Source organism: Crotalus tigris, unplaced genomic scaffold (genome assembly GCF_016545835.1).
Source record: "Crotalus tigris isolate CLP2741 ecotype Arizona unplaced genomic scaffold, ASM1654583v1 scf7180000018824.943158, whole genome shotgun sequence".
Lineage (NCBI taxonomy): Eukaryota > Metazoa > Chordata > Lepidosauria > Squamata > Viperidae > Crotalus > Crotalus tigris.
Window position 1 is genome coordinate 789,578 of NW_024097214.1, and position 17,535 is coordinate 807,112.

Below are 17,535 nucleotides of genomic sequence, written 5' to 3' on the forward strand. Positions count from 1 at the left end.
TCAAGTTCGTTCTTTGTTTTCCCTCAGTGGTGCTTTAGGCATCTCTTGACCCTTTTCAACTCTCTTAACTCCTCTGCAAATCATGGGGTGTAATGGAAGTGATGGGTCAGAAGAGGCTTCCTAGGTGCGGTCCTGCCTCCCCAACTTCCTTTGAAATCCAGTTGGATCCATTAGTCATCGAGTGTGGACAATTGAATGAGTGCAGTCTCTCTATTGGGGGGGGGGTAGTGCAAGAGGATCTCAAAGTGACTAGGGTGTGATCTGACCTTTACTATGATCTCTCAGATCACATTGTCACTGCTCCAACAAGAAAATCATGTCCCAGCAGAATGACCTGGGAGAGGCCCCTGAACTCCCAGCTATGAATAAAATGAAATATATTTGATTGTTTTTATATATGTTTTTATATTGCATAAAATGTACCTTAATACTCTATATGATCTAGAGGTGTATAATATAACAATGTCACACAGAAATGTGGCATAAAAATAATATATATAAGTTATAAATAAATAAAACAAACTCTGACAATGTTATATGGTAATATATTTGGCTGATTCTACATACATTTAACTTGTTGAAATTGCCTTCTAGTTTGCCCAAATCTACATTTTGGGAGGAAGAATCAGGCAAATGCAATCAGCAGGAATGCGATAAAATGAGCCATGAATTGTTGCCTTTGTATTGGAATTCACAATTTGAGAATGGTAAGTGTTTACTTTTTACTCTGTGTAAAATTCTAGAGACATAAACCATCTTTTGAAGAGTAAATGTACAGCTAGTCCTTGATTTACCACAATTGAACCCAAAATTTCTGTTGCTCAGTAAGACACTTGTTAAGTGAGTTGCCCTATTTGACAACCTTTCTTGCCACAGTTGTTAAGGGAAACACTGCAGTTATTAAGTTATAGTAACACAATTATTAAGTGTATCTGGCATCATTATTGTCTTTGCTTGTCAGAAGGTTGCAAAAAATGATTACATGATCCCGGGACACTGCAACCGTCAAAAATGTGAGAGTCAGTTGCCAAATATCTGAATTTTGATCACTTGACCATAGGGATGCCGCAGTGGTCGTAAATGTGAAAAATGGGCATAAGTCACTTTTTTTCAGTATCGTCATAATTTCCAGTGGTTACTAAACAAACTGTTGTGAGTCCAGGACTACTTGTACAAGTTATTAAAGGAATTTCATTAGAATTTATTTTATGCGATTAAATATCTTGCTAATCAAGGCTTCCTTATAGTAAGAATATAACTTAAGTTGACATTAATATAGTATGTATATTATATGAAGGACTTTGGTTAGAGAACTGAAAAAACAAACATGTAAGTAGAGAGTATAATTGAATAAATACCACAAAACAATAAATAATTATAAAATTATTGAAAATGTATGGCACCCCTACCTAGTCAGCTCAAACCAAATTAGGATAGGAATTCTTTTTGGTTTATTCAGATTAAAAATTGCTTTTAAATACTGTATATTTGGCTCTTTTACGTCAAAAAAAATATCAGTGTGGAAAATTTTAAATAAATATGGGGGAATTCATTGTGATGAACTATAACTGTTTCCTTAAGTAGTGTTAATATAATAACATATAGTGAAAGATCTAGTTGTAATCAAGGATAAAATAAAATAAGTTGGATATAAAAGTATTGACAAGATTTAGAAGGGCCTTTGAAACAAGATTGAATGATAGGTAAGCATGAGCTACAGTGAGTTAACTAACTAAACTGAGCTGTGCCAATTGGAGTGAACTTAGCTTTGAAAAATAGTTTTCTTTGAATTCAATTATTACAAGTGCAAACTGTTTCTAGATATTACCTAGAAACTCTTTAATAAATCCATTGCCCAAAATAATCAGGGTTGTGCATTTCTCCTTTTCATGTTTTTTTATTTTTCCTTTGCATTTTTTGTCTTAGGAGCATTTAAAAAAAACAATCACACATAGGATTGGATTGACATTCTATTGTAAAATCTTACAAATCAATCTTGAAGACCTTCCATTGACCAAAGTGGCTTGACTGAGGTTATTGTATAGTGCTGATTGTAAAATTGTTTTGCTGCAGTTGGTAATCTATTATAATACTTATCCTTAGAAAACAAAGAGAAAGGCAAAGAAAATTGATAGTAAGAAAATGTGACGATTTGCCAGAGACTCATACATAAGGAAATAACACATAGAACACAATTTCTTGGCTTCCCTAATGTTCTTTGATTTCCCGTGTGCTAAACTCAATCTTTGTACCCTTAAATAAAGCTTAATAACCAGCAGTTGTTATTAAATAAATCTGAATTGGACATAAAATCCACAAGGCTTTTGAAATCAGATAAATTGTGTAAAAAAAGTCACACAAGTGAGCCCTGATGGGACAAAGTTTATTAATTGAAGGTAATCTGTGGAACAGAAATATATAGCCTGACAACAAATATTTTTTTTAAATAAATAGAATACCTTGTCTCTAACTCACTTGACTGTTATACTGATATCTGAATTTGCTAGAAAATGAATCAAGTACAGGGATTAATAAATAAACAAAGGTTTTTCTTGAGAAACGAACAAGTGGATTTTCTCATTCTTTTGAGTAAGACTTTTTCAGTATCAATAGACGTAGATTAACAGTTTTTTTAACCAGTTCAGATAACAGTAGCTTATCAATGTGTCCAAACGTCTATGTTGATAAATATTTCATATTTTTCTTACATGTTTAACTGCTGCTTTATAAAATAGTATTGATAAGCAGTTGTATTTCTAATAAATTATTTCTGTATTCATATCTGTCATGCTGTTCCAGGAGAATAAATACTATGCAGAGAAAAAAATAAGAAATAGTAAGCAAAAAAAAAATTAAAGGCAGGAGATAAGAGAAAAGAAAATGAAATCCTACTAAATCTGGTTTCTATATATTTCAATGTGCTTCTATCCCTGGAAGCCGTGTTTGTAACAACAACACAGAAACATTAAACTATTGTCTTTTTTCCTTCAAACTTCTCACCTCTGTCTTCTTGGGAATCTCATTTATTTCACCAAACCTCAGCTTTTCCAATCTATCCCTTCATCTGGATTGTTTCACTTTTCCTTCATAAATTTGTTTGGCAATTTGATCCTCATTTATTCTCTCTGAAAGAGCATGTTGCTGTAATATACTTATTTTGTTCTAATCATTTATTTTTATATTCACTCTACTTTCATTCTGCATTCATTTGTTGTTGACCTTATTTGTGTTACCACATATACTTACTATCCTTCTACGAGGATCTGTAAACCTTAAAAATTCTTTGTCTATATCCCTAACTTTAGAAAACGTCTGCCAAATTATACAAATCAATTTATCTGCTCTATTTTTTCATAATATGTGTATAGCTTAATTTCAGCCCTTTGAAGAAGGCCAGGCCAAGAAACAAACACTCCAGGGATACTAGGAAAGACACTATATTGTTGTAAGGTAACAGAATCTTGCAAGGCTGACCAGATTCTATCTCATCATATGGTAAACGAAATCAAGGTAGGGTTATTTGGAGTGACTTTCTCAGATATGCTTTGACCTCTGGACTGCGTAATAGCTCTTGTTGAAGTCTCAGCTTTTCTGCTTGGTAGCTCATTCATTCCTTCCTCAAGGACAACTATAAACTCTTTTATATCACTTCGGGTGTTAGAATCAATGGCTACAGACTTCCTCCTGTCTCTTTTACTTGCAAATGGGCCTGGTATCTCAACAAAGTCAATGTATAAATCTGGCAGAGTCAGATAGAGCTGGAAAGTTCCTCCCTCTCCTTCCCAGCACCAGAGAACCTAAGTGTCTCCATTCTGGAGCTGTTGATAGTAACTACAATTAACAGAGGCAAGTATTGTGCAAGAATTTCATAAGGAACTAGAATACAAAAGGTGGAGTATGGATATCTATTGCCCTCTCCCTCTATTTCTTTGATTTGGAATAACCTTTCCAGTGAATGACATACTCATAAATTTAGCTCTATGTTTAGAATCCGGAATACATTCCATTTCATCTTTTTCTTATCCATTCACTAGGAACAGACAAAACTTAGTGGAAAGCCACACAATTCTCCCACAGATGTCGTCTTGCTTTTGTGCATCTGGGGCATGCAATCTTGACCAAATCTAATTGTTTCTTTAAAGAAACTGACAGGGATGAGGAAAAGAGGTGGAGTTCTGGAAGGCAAGATGTATGGTGGCCATAAATTTCAGGGAGCAATGTATACTTTATGCAGCGTGGAGGGTTGTTTTTTTTTTAGCTAGGGTGGAATTTATGACTGGCTAGTATAATCTTTAAGCAGGTCTTCTTTATAATATCTGTAATACGGTTGTCAGTTATAGGTTTATCCATTCGTTCTTTTTTTGGTCATAAAGGAATATGAAAATTATGACATGTAATACACAGAGGCACAGACATACACAGTAGATGCAAAACCTGTTTAATGAGGTTTTCAAATGCTGTATGTGGTTTTGGAGGAACTGGCATTTAAAGAATATCTTCATCTGCACTAGACATTAAATTAGAAGGTTGTGCAGTGCTAGAACAAAAAGGTGTTTTTAGATAGACATCTAATCTATACATATTTTAAGATTACTACATTTCATGGGCTGTATATGCAATTTTAAAACAAAATGGAGAGTGTTCTTGATAAATATACTATATTATGATATATATATATATATATATATATATATATATATATATATATATATATATATATATATATTTGTTTTCTGAGGTTTTCGCGGGTGTTGGTATGTAGGTCTTTGGTTGTTCGGGTTTTCTCCCGCGTAAAATTGGAAGTGTCTTGGCGACGTTTCGACGAAGTCCCATTCGTCATCTTCAGGCTGGTGTTTTCAGCTTCGTGCTTCGAGCAGCAATGTGTGGTCTTAGCTGTTTCTTCCTTTTAACTGCCAGTGGGGGTATGAACTGATTGGGTGGGAGCTTGGCTGTGTTCTGATTGGGTGGAGGTGTGTTCTGATTGGTTAGGGGCGTGGCTGTGCTCTGATTGGCTGGGGGGTTGGCTGTGCTCTGATTGGCTGGGGGGTTGGTTGTGCTCTGATTGGCTGGGGGAGTGTATGTTTTGGTTGTGCTCAGGTTAGTCTGAGTTGCAGAGGGGTTTAAGATTTTGGGCTGCCTTGCTATTTTTTGGCTTCGCTAAGACCACACATTGCTGCTCAAAGCACGAAGCTGAAAGCACCAGCCTGAAGATGACGAATGGGACTTCGTCGAAACGTCGCCAAGACACTTCCAATTTTACGTGGGAGAAAACCCGAACAACCAAAGACCTATATATATATATATATATATATATATATATATATATATATATATATATATATATATATATATATATATTAATGAACAAAATATACATTAGGTGGTGAACAAAGCCTATTTAAGAAAGTTTATTTTTATGCTCACTATATAGTGGAAGTATAGAGCTTTTCTGTTTTGCAGCTTTGTAACGACAATTCTATGCTTTCCATATGTTCTAATACTCGCCTTTATGCCTTAGAATTGTTTATGTTGTCATCTGTTTCTATTTGCTCTGCACCCCTTCCAGCTGGCAGGGTTTATTTGATAACCCTTTGAGACGGTGTTGCCTGGGTTTGATTGGTGGTAACTCTCCATTCTGTGATGAGGTTCCTCTGAAGAAAGGCAAGCTATAGTTGCCTGCCTTTGATTGGCTGCTCCTCTGTTTCCCTCCCCTTCCCAGGCACACACCACCGCAGGGTTTGTTCGGAGACCTAAAACAGCCTCGTAGGCATCCATTCATGAATCTGTGACGTTAGTAGCTTCTGTGTTTGCAGTGGGGTTGCAGGATTGTGTGGGTGGAATTTCCTTTCTGTCTTTTATTGAGCAGGTTTATCTCTGCTAACTCTCCATTAAATGAGGACATGGAGCATAGTTGTATAATGTTCCTGTCATTGTAAGTATATTGGTTAAAAATCTGTCTTGTTTCAAGGTCTGTGTTTGCAGATGGACCAATATTATGTTTTAATCATTCATTTCAAAAGATAGGATAGATTTGTCTATCAGCACACTAGAAAAAATGTTGGAAGACATATTAAAGCTAAGAATATTTTTGTATTTGGGCAACAGTCTGTATTTTACTTCTCTGTGGAGCTATTATAGACATATTGAATTTGCAATTTGCATATTATGCAGTAATCTTTATCCATTTCTAAAACAGAACAGAATGAATTTTAATAATTAGTTGAAATGCAGGTTATCATGAGAATATTAAGAGAAATAACTGCAACTGATTTCAGAACAGCAAGCTACCCTCCTCCCCTCTCCCTCTTTTCCTTTGTGAGAATGTAATCTGATTGTCTGGTGAAATGGCTTCAGAACCCTTTAATACAGTTTAAAATCTAACATTATTAACAGTTTTAACAGTATGTTTTGGATGGAGGGAAAAAGCATGCTATCCGGTTTAGTTCTGAGTTACACATTTATTTCTTAAGATGTTTCATTTTTATAAACAAACTGATTTTTAACTATTTTCGTTAATGGGTAGATTTGTTCATTCATATGCAAGCAGTTCTTTTTAACAGCAGATATTTTGCATTACACTGTTAGCTTTAAAAAAAATGAATTGTAAACTTCCGTTCTAGCATTGTACTTCATATATAATCCAAATCTATTTCTATTTATTGATGGTCAAAATGTGGTGCCCCTTCTGGGAATTGCTTGCAGTAGGAGCTATTGAGGTCAGTAGAAATTCATTGTGAATTATCCCTGAAAGGAAGGGCAGTGCATTGCACCCCTTGAAGAATAAGCTCCAAAGTACTGTAGAGTTACTGTAATACTGTATAGATATTGAAGAAGCTATGTCAGATAACTACTTTAAAGGGGATAATTCTAGCTTCTCTTTGTCCTTAAGAAACCACACCAAGCATTTTCCTGCGTTTATTGCTCTGATTGGAAATATTAGTAGGATTGTCTTTTCAATACTGTATCTAGAACAGAAGGCAACAATATAAAAACTGATTGTTTGCAGTGTTTGGAGAAATTAGCTTCTCTTCAAGCCGAGGCATGTTCTGCTGAGCACCTGATATTATTGTTTCTTTCTTCCATTCCTGTTGATTAATATGCACCTACTCAGCATACTCTGCTGTGAGAAACTAATGTAAAATGCTATCCCAAATGTTAGTTGTCATAAAATTAATTTAAATTTATGGTTTTGATGAAAAACACATTTAATGTTAAATGTTAAATTTTAGGCTTCTTCAGCCATAATAATAGGGCAGCTGATTATAAAGAGGATACTTTTGAAAGTTGATTTAGTTTTGAAACTTAAACCTGTAAATTGGATCAAATTAATATAATAAATTATTATCTATTAAACTATTTATTGCCTACCACAATCCAAGGACTCTCAATAGTTTCTATGGTATCAATAATTATAATCCATGGTACATTAAAAAAAAAAGTCAAAATCATAAATCAAGAATCACCTTAACAATCACAAAAACAAAATAGGCAAAGAATAAACATAAGAATATAAGATGGCAAAAGTCATGAAGTCAGCTGAAGTCTTTAACATTCTTCTAAAAGAGGTAAGGGCAGAATTTTATCTTCCCGGGGACAGTATATGAAACATGCCCTATCATACATAAATGGTACACTAGCCAAATGCCTCTTTTAAAATATTGGCAGTAATCTTAACAAAATTAGCATAGTTTAGTTCATTTTCTAACCTGCTGATAATTGAATGGTTGGAGATTATTAGAAAGCCAAGCAAGTTAGTAAATAAATAAAATAATTGCATATTTAAAAAAATCCTTAAATCTAATTCTTAAATCTGTGGGCAATCCAAAAGATGCATGTTCTAAGCATAGTCCTCAGTACCTCACTGTATCACAAAGTTATTTCTTACATGTTACTTACACTGTGCTGCCTTGCTTCTGAGTTCCTGTTTTATAGGATAGCCACACTGAAGGAAGATAGCCAGATTTATAAGAGGCTGCAGTGCCATCCCCACTCCTTGGAGGAAGTTCAGCTTGGCATGTCCTCACCAGAGGTGCTCCCTGATTGTATGATTCTTGTAATCTGTTCCTTGGTTTTGTTACAGGTGCTGTGGCCACTTCCTGCACTAAGGATGGACATTCATTTCTTCTAAAGCAGTATATCTGACTATTTGCTCCATACACATGCATACCCACAATACAATGACCAGTTCTCAGGAGCTCCTGAGCTGGTCTTCCTCTACAACGATTATCAATAAGAGTCTCGATGAAGATGAAAGTTTCAGTGGGATGCATGGGGAACGTATACCCTCTGGTGTCCATCCTTCATCTGAAGTCGTAGAAGATGGAAGAGAAAGGGGCTTACCTCACAACAATGCACCAGACAATATAAATAGTCCAGTGGCCACAACAGTATTAACCAGTGTGAGTGAAGATTCCAGGGACCAATTTGAAAATAGTGTGCTCCAGTTAACTGAACAAGATGATTTAGAAACTACTGTTCATCAGGGCAATGGTAACAATATAAGTGGACAGAACCACCATGGAACTGAAGATATCAAAATTCAATTTAATAGGACAGGAAGTGGAAATGGTGGATTTCTTGAAGGACTTTTTGGCTGTTTAAAGCCCGTATGGAATATTATAGGAAAAGCCTATTCTACTGACTACAAACTACAACAACAAGGTAAACTCTGCAAATAAAACTATCTTTTATTATTCCCCTATCCCTGCCCCTACCAAAAGCTTCATGGCAAAAGGAAGATATTCACTAGAGTTTTATTAATTTGCAGACACTTTAAAACTCAGAATTATGAAAAGAAGTATGTGTCATTTTATATTTATATGTAATTTTATCATATACGTTTTATATTTAGACATTTCCAAGAATAGCAGATATTCATCTCTGATACATATTGTTTTGGTCTAGTTATTCATTATTGGTTTGTCTTTTTTGCTCTCAGTGTGCTAATAGTTGTTAGGAATCACTCCATGCAAATAATGGACTCCCCTGACTTTGACAAAATCATTTTTCTTATTGCTCAGATAAGTTATAATGTAATAATTCATCATATCATATAAGCTTCTCTAAGTCAAAGCATCTGTTATTGTAGTTAAGATAAAATAAATAGATTAGTGGAACAGAAAGAAACTTTACTCAGAAATTATACTTTCTGCATTTATTTTAAAAAGCTTAATGCACAGTTGGAATAGTATTCATAGCTTTCAAATGAATGGAAACTGTTTATTTCCTGGAGCCAGCTGCTTGAGGACTTTATAATCCCCTCTCCCTGGGAATCAAAGGTAAATTAGAAAGCAAGTTTTCTTTGTAATTCACTGTCTATCTTCATTAAAACATCTGGGTCTTCTATGTCCTTCTATCTTGCAGTTGACCAGAGTGACTAAAAAAATTCCCTCTGGATATAGATGAAATGACCATATAAATTGTACTCCATTGTTCTAATTACCCCCCCCCAAAATAAAAATAAAAAATACATTTTGAAGATTTAACTGGATTTCAGTCACAAGTGACTTCTCTTTTATTAGTTAGGATAGTCTTCTGATTCAAACTTTGTGATTTGGGTAGAGAAGAGACTTTCCTGATTTCTGTCTAATGCACCTTGCTGCTGATGGAGGCATAATGCAGATAGGAGGTGTTTTTAAAAATATTATTTCTTTGCAGGGCTTCAAGATCAATTCAGTTAAGCAATTCCCCAAACCCATTATATGGAATTAAAATAATCATGTTTTAGAATTCCACTACACATTTATTGTTATGTAGGAAGCAAAATCTTTTGAAGATACATTTTGCATGTTCTTCAAAAGCCTGCAAACTACCAAGATACTAGATGAGCTATTGTTTTGTTGTTTGTCATTAGGCAGTTACTTGCAATTAAAATAATTGTGCTTGTTTATTATCAGATACATGGGAGGTTCCTTTTGAAGAGATATCTGAGCTGCAGTGGTTGGGCAGTGGAGCACAAGGAGCTGTTTTCTTAGGCAAATTTCGAACAGAAGAAGTGGCCATCAAGAAAGTGAGAGAACAGAGTGAAACTGATATCAAACACCTGAGGAAGCTGAAACATCCAAACATCATTGCTTTCAAGTAGGTGAATTATTCTGATTCTAGAGCTACCTTTTCAAACTAATGCTGTAAGTCTTCATACCCTATTTCCCCGAAAGTAAGGCCTACCCCGAAAATAAGCCCTAGCTTGATTTTTTGGGGTGGGCCTAATATAAGCCCTACCTCAAAAATAAGCCTAGTTTTGGGGTGAGGCACACACTTAAAAATCAAGCTAGGGCAGGGGTGGGTGTATGGATCTGCCCTATGCATCCTGCACCCATTTACCTTGCAGCCAAACCTCTCCTCGCCTGCCTACTTCTTCTGAGGCCTCTTCTGCAGCCAGGCCTGCATTTTTCAGTTAGAGGCCTTTCCTAAAGGCCTGTGCAGCTGAGAACCGAGCTATAGATTCAGTCCATAGCTTGATTCTGCAAGGACCGAGCTATGGATTGAATCCATAGCTTGGTAGTTGGCTACATAGGCCTTCCAAAAATGCCTGATTGCAAAATTCAGGCTGGAATGCAGCTGCAGAATGAAGCTGCTCCTTCGGCCCCAGAAGAAATGGACCGGCTGGGTGGGGCTGTTGGTGCCGGAGGTGAGTAAGACATCCCCCGAAAGTAAGACCTGGTACCTCTTTTGGGGAAACATGGGTATTTGGATTAAAGCCATTCAGAGTACAGTACTGAAGTTTCCTTTATTCTTTGAATTTTAGTTCTTAATGGAAAAAGTGTTATCTGGTAATACAATAGAATTACTACTTTTGTTGTAAGTGGATTTTCTGCTATAGTAAGAAGTAGTTTGCAATAGCATATGCATGAGTTCTTTCAATTAATAACAATATTGTTGAAAATATTAAAAACAATATTGTTGAAATCTTTTAGAGAACTATTATAGTTGCTTCCCCATTATTTAAATAATAGTCACTACAAGACTATTACTCATGAATAGAAATGCAGAAAGCTTTTTGAAATGAAAATATCCCAATCTTGAAACCTTGACTATTTCAAACTTTAGCGGAAATGTTCTAATGTTGTTCAAACAATTCTTAGTGTTCTGTTCTTTTGAAATATTTTGCACACTTCTAGCCAGGAACAATAATAAATGTCTGTGTTTTGAGGAAATCTTTGGAATTTTCATTATAATGAACTTATTTTTTTTCTTTCTCATCAAAATGTCATTGCTGAGCATAAAAAAAGCATTTACCATTATGCAGTCAGTACAATTTCATGCACTTCAAGGATGTATGTAATTTGTTCTTGAGGGAAATCATTTACTAGTTTACTGTTAAATTTTCTGTATATACTAGGTGTAATTTGACCAAATGGCAAATAAGCAATAGTAGTTTCTTAGGAAGTGCTTTTGATTATTCTGTAGAAATGTGAATCAGAAACTTGTCTTTATTAGTTTCTTTCTTAATTCCCCATTGCTTTGATTTTGATTTTTAAAACATCTATTGTTCTTTTTTATCTTAGGGGCGTTTGTACACAGGCACCCTGCTACTGCATAATAATGGAATACTGTGCACATGGACAATTGTACGAAGTGTTGCGAGCAGGTAGAAAGATAACACCTCGTTTGCTTGTAGACTGGTCCACTGGAATTGCTAGCGGAATGAATTATTTACACCTCCATAAAATTATCCACAGAGATCTCAAGTCACCCAAGTAAGTAGACAGAGTTTATAAAATATAAGGAGATAAATGAAATTGAAATAAAGGTGGAATTACTATGAATCTCTCGTGTGATTTCCTATGTATTTTATTCTTTTCAGTGTATTAGTTACCCACAATGATACGGTGAAAATTTCTGATTTTGGTACTTCTAAAGAACTCAGCGATAAGAGTACAAAAATGTCCTTTGCAGGAACAGTTGCTTGGATGGCCCCAGAAGTGATTCGTAATGAACCTGTTTCTGAAAAAGTAGATATATGGCAAGTAATACTATTATAACTACTCACCTATTTCAGTACTTCTGTTAAAAATCATTACTTTATGTTTCCATGTTTTGTGGTTGCTGGCAGATTTTATTTTTTATTAAGCTTTCTTTCTGTACTGTGCTTTCTGCAAAATAATTCTGCTGTAAGGAATCTAACATGTATCTTAACAATTTGTTTTTATACCTGTAAATTTTAATTGGCAGATCCTTAGGGCTTTATTGCTTTTATTATATATGAGTCTGCTTTTGTATATTCAAGTCACGGTTGTCCCAAGGTACTTTTGAGAAAGGCAACTGGACTTTCGAAGGCAAAAGGCAAAACAAAGAAAGTCCAATTGCCTTTCGAAAAAGTACCTTCGGACAACCATGACCTGAATGACTGAGAATCTCCATAGACAACAGGCAAAATAGTTACAATACTAGAACATATAAACCCTAACTACGTTGCTGGTTATTGACAATAAATAAAATTTCATTATTTTCCTGCTTGTGATACTGTTTTTCTCTATTTTTATTAGGTCATTTGGAGTGGTTTTGTGGGAGCTTCTCACTGGAGAAATTCCATATAAAGATGTAGACTCTTCAGCCATCATCTGGGGTGTAGGTAGTAATAGTTTGCATCTTCCTGTACCCTCCACTTGTCCAGATGGATTCAAGATCCTTATGAAGCAATCATGGTAAAAATTTATTTAATTGTTATTGTACTTCCTCGTGCTGTATCTTAATATAGATAGAAATTGGATATTGGAAGTAAAATGGATTATTAACAATATAATCTTATTTGTTTTTACATAAATTACAACAATATGATTTTAAATCATTTGTTGGCTGTATAAAACTGAGAAGAATGAGTATTAATATGAATGTCATGGTTCTGACAGATGAAACTCTTTAAAAGAACTTTGAGGCATTGTTTACCTTAAAGAATTTTTTTATTTGAGAAACAAAGCATCGGTACTACATAGTTAAAGCCAAAAACTGAATTCCCTCCCCCCCCCACAAAGTAGCAAAGCACAAGTCCCTCCTCCAATTAACAGTCATAAATCACATTCCCCAATTAGCTTGAATCCGGGGCTTTCTCCCCAGCTCTCCAGCCCGGCCAAATCTTTATCAGTTCTTTGCAATAACCTTGATTCCCACCAGCTGAGTTATTGTTGTTATGACTAACTGGACTCCCATCCACATCCCCCCCTCCCAGCATCATCTAACTCTAAAAGCGAAAGAGAAAAGATGGCTACATTTCCATCTGTTGTCAAAGCAAGAACATCCGATGTTAGCAGCATTGACAATGAATGCATTATATAAATTACCATGTAAAATGCAATAGTAAATATAATTTATTTCAATTTATGGATTTATTTGATTGATCTGTAGTCAACAATTAGATAAATGTCATTGAATCAGGCCCAATACCTGTATGGACAAATGGCTATCATCTTAAGCTATATCTAATCACAATTCATAGCTTTTTTAAGAACATTTTGGTGATCTCCTTGATCCTTTCTATTCATCTTATCCATAGTCTTTCCCTTCTGTTCCCTTCAGTTTTGCCAAGTATAATTGTTCTTTTTTCCTAGTCCATCATTTGTTCATTTGCATGCCTAATGTGAGTTTCTGCTTGAAGATTATTGTTTTAAGGAACTACTGTGGTCAGTTTTCATTTTATCCAAGACGGATTTATTCTTGCAGAACAAGTACTGCATGACTGAGTGAGCTTCCATTACCTGCTCAGCTCCTGTCAACATAGAAGTTCAAAAGCATGTAAATGCAAGTAGATAAATAGTTACCACTTCTCTAGGAAGGTAACTGCATCCTCTGCACCTTTGGTATATAGTTATGCCAGCCACATGACCACAGAAGCATCTTCAGACATGCAGGCTCTTTGGCTGTGAATCAGAGATCAACATTGTTCCTAGAGTTGGACATGACTGGCAGGGGAAATTTTATATTTTTACCTTATGAGTTCATTTAAATATTCATGCTAGTATTTTCTTTGTATTCTTATTTATTTTCAAATGTTAAACATTTTTAAAATTGTTAATATAAAGTTGTCAACATATTCTCTTCTTGTGAAGCTTTCAATAATTCCAGAGAATTTGATCTATATCTTGCACTGATCTGTTGCCTCTGGTACAACACTCTGTAATTTTATTTGACTCCTTTGTTGTTATTCTCTGTTTTTGCCATGACTATTGTATTCTGAATTTCACATATTTTTTCCTCTTTGAAATTTTGGGATTCATTTTTCCTGCTTTGATTTTCACAATGATTCTTATGCCTTTTTGAGCTTTTCTATTTTTTTTGTATAAATTAAATATATTGAAACAATTAACTTACATTGACCTGACATTTCAACTATATGTCCTGGGTCATTTAATTTTTTTAAGTTCAACCCAAATATTTGAAACTAACATTTGGCATTACATTCCACAATTTGCACATGGAAATATCCTGGTTGACTTTTCCAATATGTATCATGTTTTATTCTGTTGCTGTCCATTCAGCAATGTCCAGGTGTAAAGTGTACATTTAGGTAGCTTGAAGTAAAAATTAGCAATGAAGTAGGAATGCTGTGAATATTGAGGTATTAGTGTGGCATAGAAAACATAAAAATGCTAAAAGAATAAAGGAGAGGCAGACTATAGAGTGTTAAAAGAAGAAAGAATAGTTGTCCATTCATAAAAAGACTATACACAGTGAGAAAAGCAGCAAATATATTGTTTGGTTATTTTAGTACGGTATATTGTTTAGTTAGAATTCATCCCTTTTGGGTTAATCTAATAGATATAGAAATTAATATTCTTCTGTAAGTTTACTTTCAAAGGAAAAAAAACTAGGCTAAGGTTAGTTTACTGGATGGTATCCCTTTTGTTTTCTTTAATTTGGCAGGCAAAGCAAGCCACGGAATCGACCTTCTTTTCGACAGACGCTTATGCACCTTGACATAGCATCTGCTGATGTTTTGGCTACCCCTCAGGAGACTTATTTCAAGTCTCAGGTAATTCAATAATTATTGATAGCAACAGATTCCGTCTGTCAGCTTGTCATAAGAACTTTAGAAAAGACTGCTGGATCAGGCCAAAGTCCATTTTAATTCAGCGTTTTATCTCTCATTGTAGCCAACTAGGTGCCTCTGAGGTGCTCATAAGCAGGAGACAGATATATACCTCTCTCCTATTACTGATGTCTTGCAACTGGTATTTGGAGATTTGCTACTTATATCTTGAATGTATAATTGATTATTCAAGACTAACAGTACATAACAGATTCATTTTCTAGGTCCATGTTAGTAACCCTCATATGTCTAATGCTAATGATATTAATCTGTAAATTCCCCAAGTTAATTATACACTGGGCAAAATAGTGCTTTCCCCCCCCTTTCAATTAGCTTCATTGGGAGATCCCTTCTTGTAATGTTTTCAGGGACTCCTTACCTGTTTTCTTTGTAATATGCATACTTTTTGTATCTTGATTATATTTTATTTATTTATTAGATTTTTGTCCCACCTTTATTATTTTGTATAAGTAACTCAAGGCTGAAAAACAAGTTGAGTGTAGCTCAGCTTTCTTTCTCATATGTTAGTGCAATGTAACTTTTCATGATGTAATTGCCAAAGCTCTGAGTTATGAGGTATAACCATCTAAATGTGAAATTGCTCGAATAGGCTGAATGGAGAGAAGAAGTAAAGAAGCACTTTGAAAAGATTAAAAGTGAAGGAACTTGTATACACCGGTTAGATGAAGAACTTATTCGTCGTAGAAGAGAAGAACTCAGGTCTGTATTTATTTAAGATGTTAAGGTGATTACTGGTTTTAAATTAAGAATCCATTATACCTTTCCCACATGTGCCAGTCAGTCATATCTGGAAATTCTAAAAGAGGCACACAAAGGAAACAACTCTGGTTCTAGCAGTTGGTATTCAAATACATAATTTCTGAACCTGGGAGATGCATTTAATTAGCATGGCAACTGTCTATTAGTAAATACGCCCTTCCTAAACTGTTTAATCCGCCCTTTTCAATTCAGTTCCTTCCAGATATGTTGAGATTATACTTCCTTAATTTCTGGGTGCTGTAGTCCCAATGACTGTCAGATTAGGAAAGGTTGATTTACTCTGTCAGTACTGAGTTTTTATTGGTTTGAACTGTAGGCTAATTGTTTTTACTAGGTGAACCTGAATTCTTGTATTTTGACAAAGAGACCAAATACTATTATCTATTTCTAAATAAACCATGTTTTTGTTTTGACAGCATTCAAATGTTTTCATAACTTTTGTCTGTTTTAAAAGTTACCCTTAACGTGCTTAAGAATAATGCTGCATAAGTATATGCTGTTGGTTATAGGATGGTACAGCAGAGACTGTCAGCTCTTTCCTTTTCTTAGGCATGCCTTGGACATTCGTGAACATTATGAAAGAAAACTTGAAAGAGCCAATAATCTGTACATGGAACTCAGTGCCATCATGTTACAGTTGGAAGTTCGCGAAAAAGAGCTCCTCAAGTACATATATCCATCTACGTTTAGTTTTTATAAGAATTCTGTAATTGACTCCAAAATTGGGAGAATCTTTATTCTTCTTGTTAAGCACTTTTTTCTCCTGATCAAAGTTGTGAATAAGAATGATGTATTCATTTGCAGAAAATGATAATTCTGTTGGGTTACTGCATATTGATATGAGGCATAGCTGGAATTTCTGACAACTTTGCTTGATGCCTTATAGCAGGGGTGTCAAACTGCTGGCCCATGGGCCGGATGCATCACACGGAAGCTGTGCCCATCCCATTGCCGGCAATGGCAAAACTGGCCCGATATGTTGCGCGACGTCAAATGACGTTGCGAGTTTGACATGCCTACCTTATAGGATAATTAGGCTTTTCCAAACTGCCAGGTATATACTTTAACATACTTTGCTCACAGCAGTTTGTAAATCTTTGAATAACCTTTGATTAAGAGAAGATTAAGAGGTTGGTTTTTTTAATGTTACATTTAGACGGGAACAAGCTGTGGAAAAAAAGTATCCTGGAACTTACAAGCGTCATCCTGTCAGACCAATAATCCATGCTAATGCAATGGAAAAATTAATGAAGAGAAGAGGACTCTCCCACAAATCTGGGGGGCAGACTAAACGGTGAGGCAAATAACTATAGTATATTCAAGGGGGTTACTTTTCATAATTTCCTGAATTCTTTTGAATACCAATTTCTGATCGCTGAAGCGGTGCTGACATGTGCAATAAATTAGATAGTAATATATGAATATGTATAGTTTGCTATCTAATTGCTTTGAAAAGAACTTAATAGTCACAAATGGATATGTTCAAATAACCAGATAAAATGATTAAGGGGTCTTGAAGCTTGGACAGTAAGATATGTTGTAAATTGAGAAAATAAACACATTTTATTTGCTATTTAAAACACTTATATGGATACTAAACACAAACCACATGACTCTGGATGGTGTATAAAATCATTAAATAAAAATACAAAAGAAAAGAAAAGACAAATAACATGCACCACTAAAGCAAACTAAAATAATTAAATGGCAATCAGTACTAAAATACACTG

The 17,535-nt window shown here is 34.9% G+C and overlaps 1 protein-coding gene across 8 annotated transcripts in view; it reads left to right on the forward strand.

The window, feature by feature from the left end:
• The window catches only part of MAP3K13 (mitogen-activated protein kinase kinase kinase 13), a 35,611-nt gene that overhangs the window by 6,511 nt on the left and 11,565 nt on the right, over positions 1 to 17,535 (forward strand). For all 8 annotated transcript variants that reach the window (XR_005558288.1, XR_005558289.1, XM_039356357.1 and 5 more), the window contains exons 2-11: positions 595 to 707; positions 8,081 to 8,661; positions 9,897 to 10,080; positions 11,508 to 11,699; positions 11,807 to 11,965; positions 12,489 to 12,647; positions 14,860 to 14,968; positions 15,636 to 15,745; positions 16,355 to 16,471; positions 16,962 to 17,099. Coding sequence is in view for 6 of the 8 variants with exons in the window: in XM_039356357.1 (XP_039212291.1) it covers positions 8,160 to 8,661; positions 9,897 to 10,080; positions 11,508 to 11,699; positions 11,807 to 11,965; positions 12,489 to 12,647; positions 14,860 to 14,968; positions 15,636 to 15,745; positions 16,355 to 16,471; positions 16,962 to 17,099 (1,670 nt within the window). In the remaining 2 variants the exon portion in view is untranslated. The remainder of the gene's footprint in view (positions 1 to 594; positions 708 to 8,080; positions 8,662 to 9,896; positions 10,081 to 11,507; positions 11,700 to 11,806; positions 11,966 to 12,488; positions 12,648 to 14,859; positions 14,969 to 15,635; positions 15,746 to 16,354; positions 16,472 to 16,961; positions 17,100 to 17,535) is intronic.